The 10,366-nt window shown below is 37.8% G+C and overlaps 1 protein-coding gene across 1 annotated transcript in view; it reads right to left on the bottom strand.

Annotated features, from left to right (window-relative positions):
• KAT6A (lysine acetyltransferase 6A) overlaps positions 1 to 10,366 on the bottom strand; it is a 36,736-nt gene that overhangs the window by 5,468 nt on the left and 20,902 nt on the right. The window contains exons 11-17 of the mRNA XM_066206413.1: positions 9,595 to 9,736; positions 8,987 to 9,148; positions 7,985 to 8,078; positions 6,495 to 6,726; positions 5,193 to 5,403; positions 3,835 to 4,527; positions 2,809 to 3,127 (exon numbers count right to left, since the gene is read on the bottom strand). Coding sequence (XP_066062510.1) covers positions 2,809 to 3,127; positions 3,835 to 4,527; positions 5,193 to 5,403; positions 6,495 to 6,726; positions 7,985 to 8,078; positions 8,987 to 9,148; positions 9,595 to 9,736 — 1,853 coding nt within the window. The remainder of the gene's footprint in view (positions 1 to 2,808; positions 3,128 to 3,834; positions 4,528 to 5,192; positions 5,404 to 6,494; positions 6,727 to 7,984; positions 8,079 to 8,986; positions 9,149 to 9,594; positions 9,737 to 10,366) is intronic.

Genomic DNA, 10,366 nt, shown 5'->3' with positions numbered 1-10,366 from the left:
CACTTTTTTCATAGCCTTATGCTTTTTAATGCCAATAGAAATACACAGATTCCTGAATTTGGCAAGTAATTTTTTTAATTGAGGAAATCATTAACAGGAAGCTGAATTTCTCTTACATCTTTTATTTGATGGAGCAGGATTTGCATTTCAGTGACTTTACAAACACTCAAATAGGTTCAGAGCTTATATAGTCAGAAAGGAATGCAATCACGTACTGAGAACTTACTGACTAGTATAAGGCATTCCCTGAATTAATATTGGTTTGAATCTATCAATTAGGACAGTCAGTGACATTTTATACAACTGTAAAAAGCAGAGTTACTATTGCCCTTTGCTCAGACAGGCATTTACTTTAAATACCTCCCTCCAATGATAAGCATTCTGAAAAAATTCTGGGTATTAAAAAATGAAAACTGAATTGAAAAATCAACAGCTTCTTATGTCATCCAAAAATAAATATTTGGAATGTGGATAAAGAAAAGAAAGGATCTGTCACAGTCAGTCAAACTACTGTTGTACAGGAAGAAGGTAACGTTATTTTCATAATATTTATTAAAGCATTAACACTTAAACCCCTAGAAATAAAATCCACCTCTTAAAAAAACTCATCACTATTTCTCTTTCCTGTCTTCCACATTTTGTATCTACTACAGAGGATCAGATTTATCACATTCACAGTAAAACTTACATGAAAAGCTAGGAAAAGCAAAATAATACAGCTCAGCCATTACCAAGCTTCATCTTCCCCTACACAACACTAGTCAAATTGCACAGATTTGGTAGACTATAGGAAAACAAACTTGGTTTTTGACACCACAGAACACCTTCTGTCTTCCAGAATGCCTAACCCTTAATAAAAACTGGCCTCAAGTCACCACCCTACACTATCCATTCTCACTGCTGTCCTGACAGCAATCAGAACCAATCCAAATTTTCATCAGACACCTATTAAAGAAACTGCAATTTTGCATTTCAGGGAAATCTTAAAACTCTTTCAATGCATTGTCTCAGCTAGACACCAAGTTCTCAGCAGAAAAATCTGGCCCTGAATCAGAAAGTTAAAAAAAAGAAAAAGAAAAAAATAATCACAAGCAGGTTTCTGTAGTGATGGGAAAACCTCCAAAATTTTTCTAATTTCTATAAACATTCCTACCTCACAGTTATGATTAAAATAGTCTAAATCTGAGCCATTTGTTAATTGCTGCAACATTGTATTTTTGAATTGTCATAAGGCAGTGCTGTCCCTCTCACCCAGCCTAATTTTTTATCAAAAGCCAGTTGCTTATGATGAACATGTTTATGTAACTGACAGCACATTGTATTTTCTCTAAAAGCATTACAGTTTTAGTTTGTATATGCAAAGGCATCTGCACTGAAGGCAAAAGCAGCCACCAGATACAGTGGGATGTCAGGACCAGCAATACCCTGAAATAATATGGTTACTACTTTATTACTTCTGAAGTTATGACCAATTTGCAGAAGTTCAGGAAAAAAAAATAGCAACAGAAGTGAGACAAGGGAGCAGAAAGCACTAAATGACAAGTATTTACAAAGTAGGTGAGCCAGAAATTTATCACTGTAGCATAAAAAGGGTGTGAGTTAAAACCGTGGCTTTCCAAGTACCATTTTTGATCCCTGGGCACTTAAAGGACTACTTGTAGTCTGCAAAAGATAGTTAAAAATCACTGATTTATTTTATAAAAATATGCATAAGTGGAATCTCTAAATGGGGATTCCACTGCATCTCCGCCATAAAACACACAGAAGAGCACAAATGAAATGGACTTAAAACAACTGATCTAACAGATCTGTCTCCGACTCCATAGTCTTATTAATGGTGCTGGAGTATCACAAAAATGTATGTAATGAGTAATCTAATCACAACAAAAATTTAAAAAACTAATGGTGTAAGATGACTGTGCATGTATTCCCACCAAGGAAACTTAATGCTGTCTGCACAAGTTTGCACTAAATCTAGTTATATGCACTAAATCTAGTTTTATGCTTTGGTAAGGATTTAAGGGTAACTGATGCTAAATAAATGGTAAACCTGGCTATTATTGTATTAATGCTTTTAGCATTAAAGTACTTTGAAAGAAAACCTATTCTCTGGTAACCACAGCCTAATTGAAAGTCATCAATTAATGAGGCAACAATATCTTCTTGTGGGATCATGGCACCATACTTGTTGGTGTTGTTCATTTTTATTTCACTGACTGCTTTGCACTGTGTAGCCCATCAAAACAACAGGACATCTAATAGCCAAAAAAGAAGATTGCTAATGGAGTATCTGAACGACAGCTGCATTTTCTGAATTGTCAGCGGACTCTAAGCAACCAGTCACAACCAAATTATTTTGTTTTATGAACTGAAGGTTCAGAGAACTTTAAGGAGATATGAGAAGCTGAGAGGGTGAACATGCAATGTGATGAAGAAGAGGATGTCAGAAGAGACAATTTAATATTTCCCTTTGTTGTGGAAAATTGGGGGCTTGTCAGTTCATTTCCATTTTACTTCTGTAAGTGACTCTGCTGCATAGGTTTTTCCACAATCACAGATACCAATTCCATTAGGAAAGCTGAATCAAAAGGATAGCCTGGGATCAGGTCATGGCCAATAAGATAGTTAAATGTACGCACCACATTTTCATCAAACCAGGGAATGTCTGAGGCTAGTTTATCTGGTATTTTATGCCTAACCTACATTTCAGCTGGAAGTTACAAGTCAAAGAAAGCAGCTGGTTCTGTAATGAACTGTTATCATCCGACACAATCTGTCAAACTCACACCAGTGTACCACCATACATACCATTATTGTCATCAGACTCCTCCTCATCTCTGGACTTCCTTTTAGAAGAAGGTCTATGCCTGAGTGTGTCTGGTTGGGCTAAGTGCCGAAAGTATCCAGTGGATGAAAGCTCACTCTCTTCCTCTTCATCCTCCTCCTCCTCCTCTTCCTCCTCCTCAATCTCAAATGTAGGCTCTAATTGAGGCATTGGTCGTTCAGAGTCTGAGTCCTCAAATGGTTCATCCAGCACTTCTGTGGTTTCTGAGATTGTTTCAGTGACAACGCTGCTGTTGTGGTGCTTACGCTTGCGGACCCGCCTCTTCCGATGAAGAATTGGTTTCTGAAAGTGGGAAAAGAGAAGATATTTTATCATGTGCAGTAGAAATGAAACACTAGATAAATACAAAACATGAACAGCAGAGAGCTCCCTTCTAGAATCCAGAATTCATTAGAAATTACTGTCTGGCATCTGCCACTAGTTAGAATTTAAACAGCTGAAGCTAACAGCCCATCCATAACAGCTGGAACTTTAGACACACTACAACACAGATGTGAATAGCTCAGAATAAGGTGCAAAAATGATACAGAAAAAAACTTTTTAGTGCAGCATCCCATGAAGAAAGCATTTGCTTAGACACATAGAATTCACATCTCCATGGTAAATAATTTCAAAGAGTTTACACTCTGATTTCAGTTGTTTAGAGAGCATATGTGTTTTGCAAGCTTCTTTCATAAGTATACTGTATCTGTTTCTATTTTGCATGACTGAGAAAAACTTTAATAACTAAGCTAGAAAAAAAATAAAAAGCACAAAATAGAAGCTAGAATCAAAAAACCTGCAAACTCCCACCTCTGATTCACCAAAAACCATCACTATAAAAAGTCAGCAGGAAGAACCCTGCAGAGAGAGTTCTGGAACACTGAACACGTGCTACCTGTACACTTAATACAGACCTTGTGAACTGCACCATACTTCAAAAAGCCCCAACATACTAACAAAACTGACCGGATAACATAGTCAGAAAAAACAAGAAATAAGGCACACACCTTTCGTTTCAGTGTTGGCTTGGTGAGAACTGGTGGAGAGCTTGATCGAGGACTCAGAGGCTCATCATCTTCCTCTTCACTACTCTCACTAAAACACCTCAGAAGTGCCCTATCTGTATCGCTGTAGCGCCGGGATAATCTGTCGCAGTCCTCTGCGAATCTACATTTCAGTGGCTCTGTGTTCTTTTTCAATTGCCCCCTCCACCTTTCCATACCCTCACTGTGCTGCCGACGGGGAATTGCAGATTTTTCACCTTTGCCATACTGTCCCTGGGAAGCTGCAGATTTTTCCTCATCTTCAGCATACCGGCCTCTCGAGGCTGGAGATTTCTCCTCACATTCACCACATCTTCCTTGCAAGGCCACTGACTTCTCCTCACAGTCACTGCACCGGCCTCGTGAGGCTGTTGATTTTTCCTCACATTCACTGCATCGCCCACTGGGAACTGCTGTTTTTTCCTCAACGGGCAATGCTTGCTCCTTCTCGCAAAAGGACTCATGAAGTTTTTTGCTCTTGCGGTTCCATCGACCTCTTCGTGATGGCTGACTGTTTGCAGGAAGACTATCCAGGGGAAAAATGTGCTTGTTTGGTCGTGCAGAATTGGCTGGAGCAACAATGTCTGGCTTTTTTTCACTCTCTGTTGGTGAGTAAGGCTCTTGCTCTTTCTTCTCCCATGACATAGATTTTACCATCTGATTTAAATAAAAACAAATAGATTTCACACCTCCTATTTCAGCATAAATGTCTATCCTGAATTTGATTCCACAAAAGCATTTGAGCAAAACGTCAAAAAAGTTTAACAAAAGTGACTTTTTAAAAATCTGGGATTACAAAAAAGATTTGACCTTTAAGAGATTCCTGTAGTGCTACTTGCTACTTCTTTCCTCAGAGGTGATAATATACCTCACTTAGCTTCCCAACAAGTCACTTCAGTCAGCCATTCAGTGGTGTGCCAGACTGCTAACTTTACCTTGCTACATTCAAACACAGTATTTGTATAATTTTCAAGAAAAAAGCAAGAAAAACTTGAAGCTGTTTTTCCATTAAAATGCACAATTAGTTTAATGTAAATATGGTAATGACGGATAATTTGCCTCTTAGTATTCTACTCAGCACTCACCACCTGATGCAAGAGTGCAACCACTTCACGGATTGTTCTCTAGACTATTCCTTGATGTTTTCTCTAGTTCTATTTTCTAATCTGAAACCATAAAGATACATAAACTAACCATGACTGCATTGCTTTTTATGATTATGACAAATGTGCAATCTTCACATTTGAAATTTTGTTGGCGCTGCCTCCAAAAGCATTAAGTATAAACTACATGCCACACAGAAATAAGAGATTCACTCTTACACTGGTCTCCGGATCCTTTCCCTTCTGCTTTTGCTGCTCTTCATTTTCCCCATCCTCTGTTTCCTCTTCTTCATCTTCAGAGACAACTGAGTTGGAAACTATAACAGGTGTCCAACGCAGACATTCTGCATCCACATCAATAGGTCGGACATTAGTTCTAAGCTTTGCCATGTGTTCCTGGATAAGCTTCTCACGACGAATGATCACAAATCTGAACAGCAATAATACTCTGATCAATAGCAGGTGACAAACTGTACATGTTGCCACACAAAACAGATATAATACAGAAAATATATTACTCTCAATCAGTACTGCCACAAGCAACTTCAGAAAGAACAGAAACTCATTAAAATAGTACAACTTGCAGTACCATCTGACTAGGAAAGAAAGCATTTCACAACTGAGAAAATATTAAAAGTCTTTCCACTTCTGGTTAATGGTGAAGCCATTATCCTTCCACGGGTAAAATTTAGCTGCAGAGTATCATTTTTATTATGGACAAGGGGTATGCCATTTGGGGAACGGGCAATATAAGGTGAAAGCTACTGAAAAGAAATAAAAGGATTGCTCGAGAAAAGTTGCACTCCCATAGTACATTTTGTTTAAGGGTCTGAAAGAAGTATCACTCGTTAAAGGTGTGCTGTGAGATCAGGACATAAAACTATTCTCAAGTTTTCCAAGTAAGTTTCAACTTTAACACAAGCACGATAGAATACAACCCCACTCACCAAACCGCTATGGTCTGAAACAAGACTAATTCCCAGTATTTCAACTGACTTGTGGGCTGAGCGAGCAGGCTACCTCTGTTATATACCAACACACTTCATCTCTCCCAGTGATCTGTACCACTCTTTAAGCACTCCATGTTAATCCACGCAGTTTATGGCATTTTTGAGACATAGAGAAAAGGAAGGAAACAACTGTCTGTCATTGGCTGAAAATAAGGAGCAGATCTGCCTCTAGAGAAGGGAAGCTGCTGTTCTTTGCTCTATTTGTGAGTGTATTAGACTGATTTGGCTGAGGGATCCCAAGAAAACATAACCAAGAAGCCAACTTGCTCTCTCTCACAGCAGCAAATTACTCGAAATTCCACATCTGCAGTGCTACACAGCTGGACACCTGAGCCAGCTTTGGCACTGAATGATTCTTGCATTGCACATGAGTACCATAGTCTCAATATCTGGACACTGAAGTCTTTAGCAGAATCAAGCTTATTAGATGTGACTTGTCTTCAAACACCATTAAATTTCAATGAAATACATCAGAAGGTATTTGGGATTACAATGAGACTCCTGTACTCACTGATCACTACGGAAGTCAAGCATTCGTAGGTGATGCAGAGTGGAAGTGATATCTTGAGGGCAGATTCCAGTCAGCTTACTCAATTTCTTGATGCTTAATTGCTTGTCACGTTGATGATAAAGGCACTCCAATATTACACTTTTCCAATAAGCCATATATGACAGGCGTCCCAGGTCTGACAGGGGCTTCTCTGGTGATCCTGCTTGACCCTCACGCTTTGAAAGCAGATAGCCTAAAGATAAGCAAGAAAAAAGTTTCAAAATATTAGCTTCTGTTTCTACCCTGACTTCTACAAAGGCCTCAAACAACTGTAGCTTAGTGCTGCCTACAAGATGTAGACAACAACTGTGAAGGATACTTCAAGTTGTCGGGCCAATTTTTTATTTGCTTGTTTAAACTCCTGTTATTCAGTGATCAAGTATGAGATTTCTGAACTCTGCTGCCATCAGACAACTGACTATAGGTAATGCCACGAGATGGCAGCAGGTGCCTACCTAGAAACTACACCAAGCCTGAAGCACAACTGCAATAGCAATTTTAGAAATGACAAAGGAAAAACACACTCCTAAAACTAATATGACTAATAATTTTCTTGAAAATTCTCTACTGTCAAACTTCAGGACCATACCCGAGAGCATCAAGCTCTATTTGCAGAGATTTCATTAATTTAAGACTGTGATACATTGCACAGGTTCAATAAAGGCTGAGAGGTGATATTCTATCCAGTGAGACAAAAGAGGATGGATGGAAGGAGATGAAAAATGTGCCTTCTCACTTCTGTTCTACCATAACCTGCATTTGTTGATTTCTCAAGACACCCTTGAGTTCTTTCGCTTCACCAGTATTTTCAGGAGAACAAAAACTTATCTACAAAGATATCATTCTGATATAATTCTACCAGTAGAGTTTTCCTCTGAACATGAATTCCAACATTTGTATGCCCACAGGGAGGGCTGTATTAAATTGCCCTAGGCATAATAAACAGTGTATAGTTACAGAAGAAGTTTCCCATGACATTACTGAGATACATGAACGAATCTCAGAATTATCTGAGTATTCAGAACTTAAGTGTCTGGTTTTATTGCTCTCAAAGTAAAATTAAAAGGTAAGCCACTTCTGCATAAGACACTCATTCACCTAATCAAGCTGCTGAAGATTTCCTCAGACCATGCAGTCTAACAGCTGGCTCTCTGCATAAGGAAGTACATGCACAAGACAAGCTTCCACTGAAATCACTATACTGACACATGCCTTTAGTTTCTACCTTAAGCTGCTTACACAGAAAACAGTGGTATTAAGGGAAAATGATCAATTTGTCTTTAGAGCTGAAGTTCCAACAAAAAGAGTAAACGGTGAAGTTCAGATGATTTTGTGAGCTCTAGAAGCCTTTGTCCTGAGATGTGTTTTATTTTGAAAAATATCTGCTTCTACTGTTAGTGATTTAAAATACGAAAAGACAGGCTAAAAAAAGTAAAGAAAAAGTTCCTTACTGAAGTCAATTAGGAACCTGCCATAGCCCTTACGCTGGTATTGCGGAAGAATCATTATACAGGAAACATTGTACTTTTGTTGGCAGTGTTTTTCCTGTTGGAAAAAAAAGGCATCACATTAAAAAAAGAACAGATCAGTGAGAAATAGAGTAAGTTGCTCTGTAAAAGTGCTGAAGTAGTTCTACAGCAAAAAGTGAGATAGGAAGCCACAGTCAGTTTCTTAGGAACAATAACGCCAAGGAACGACTTCAAAGAGACAATATTAAAACTCTACCATCATTTCAGATAAGAAAAGCAAAAACAATGAAAACCTGACATAACCTTCTGCTTAGATAGCATACAGTAAAGAACATGGGCTGCAGAGAAGATAAATTCTAAGAATAAATCTGAAGGCAACTAAATTCATTGCAAAAGACTGCAATATTCCAGTGATTCTTTAAAAGTTATAAGCCCAACACACCAAAATCTAGTCTCATATCTGCTGTTCTGAATACTAAAGAAAAAAGCTTCAAATAAAACTATTTAAAAGTAATTTAAATAATTAAGGATAAAAATCTTAAGGAAAGTCCCATCTGAAATCGTGGCCCTGTTCCCTCAAAAAAAAAAAAAGGTTTCAAATCAGGTATAAAGTTGCCAAACTTGTTTGGAAAACATTGTATATACAGTACAAAAGGTGAGATAAACAGAATTACCAAGCAGTTCTAGCTCACAAACAGTACTACCCAATCTCCACCAAGAGAAGGAAGTAATTTGAAAAGTGTTTTAACCACTAGCTGCAGTACAAGTTCCTTAGCAAGTATATGCTATTCAACATTACAGGAAACTTGGGTTTACTAACTGGTGGTCTCCGAATGTAATATAAATAAAATCTGGTTACAGCAGACGTCTATACCTGTGTTACATAATTTATTATATAAAATGCAAGACTCTAAATTACAGCAATTTATAGAATCCAAAGCAGCACTGCTCATCATACCAAACAATTCATAGACAAATACTTACCTTGGAAAAGTAGCCAACAAGGTGACAGCCCTTAACATCATTCTGTGTCAGCACATAGAAAAGAAATGGCTCCACATCATAATAGAGTGTCTTGTGATCCAAGAAGAGTTTAGCTAACAAGCACAAATTCTGGCAGTAGATAGTGCTGACATTGCCATCAACCTTAGAGACACGAGGAAAAGTTCTGTCACTCTATTTGCTGTTACACAAGGACAGGCTTCACCCGAGTAACCCCATACGTTTGAAATGTCTTAACGTGAGAGAAGGCTTCTCTGTCACAAGTACCATCTCAAAAGACGTAAAACATCCACAGAATAGAGGCTGTGACCAAGTCACTGTTACAATCAATAGCATAAGACACAACTTAAAATTAATTTTTGTAAAATAAAAACCACAGATTTTTACAAAATGAGTCCTCTGTGTTTTACAGAGGAATAATCTATACACAAGGTCAGCTCCTACTGGCTGCTTGCTTGTTGTTTTTCACTCTTGGAAACTCAGTGTTTCAAGAACAAAGATTTTTAGGACTATGAAAAATTTATCACATGATTAGGTGCTGAGGACCCTATTTTATAGATAATAGTGAGCGGCTTCATTTTCTAACTTACCTCAAAGACTGATACATTATTTTTCCTGTATATTTCATTGGCTGGAGGATGAAACCAGCCACATTTTTTCATATGCTGTTGGAGAATAGTTCTGCTTTTCATATATTTTAGACAGAATTCACAAAGGTACAACTTCGGTAGCCTGAAAGCAAAGATACAGAAAGAACAGAGACTGAAGATAGAGATTTTTGTATAAATTTCCTCACTCTTGCCAATAAAGAACTTGATGAAAACAAATCCAATGTACGCTGACCTTGTGTGTGCGCGCTAATGATGGCAAAACCACCTTACCACAGTTAAAGTTGTGACACTTATTCTGTAACAAATGTATATTGAAAAATATGTGCCCTTAATGTCCTGCATAATTACATTCACATTATGAAGTTATGCCAGAAGAAACAGATAAAATCCTAAGAAAAAAAACAAGTAACCCCTCCCAATTTTGCACTAATGATGCTAGGATGGATGAGATACATAATTCCCATTTCCTTATTTTCCTTGTTATCACAGACGACGTCTCAGTTGTATACATACCCTTGAGTGATGGGTCACATCACCACCACCTACCCATTCGCTTTAAAATTCTTTTACGTACTATACTGACATGAACAACTGGAATGCAAGTATCCCCAAATTCTTATCATTTAACTCCATTTATATACTCTAGCCTGGGCTAGAGAATATAAACTCTAGATTTTGTACAGCTCGAATAATTCCTCATGACAGACCACATGTTCTTATTAAATGGCAGAATAAAGAGTTTTACTTAATT

This window comes from Chamaea fasciata, unplaced genomic scaffold (assembly GCF_029207755.1).
Source record: "Chamaea fasciata isolate MVZ Bird 193981 ecotype frontalis unplaced genomic scaffold, bChaFas1.0.hap1 SCAF_30, whole genome shotgun sequence".
NCBI classification, from domain to species: domain Eukaryota; kingdom Metazoa; phylum Chordata; class Aves; order Passeriformes; family Sylviidae; genus Chamaea; species Chamaea fasciata.
Note: the sequence above shows the minus strand (reverse complement) of the source record. Positions and strands in the feature narration are given on the sequence as shown.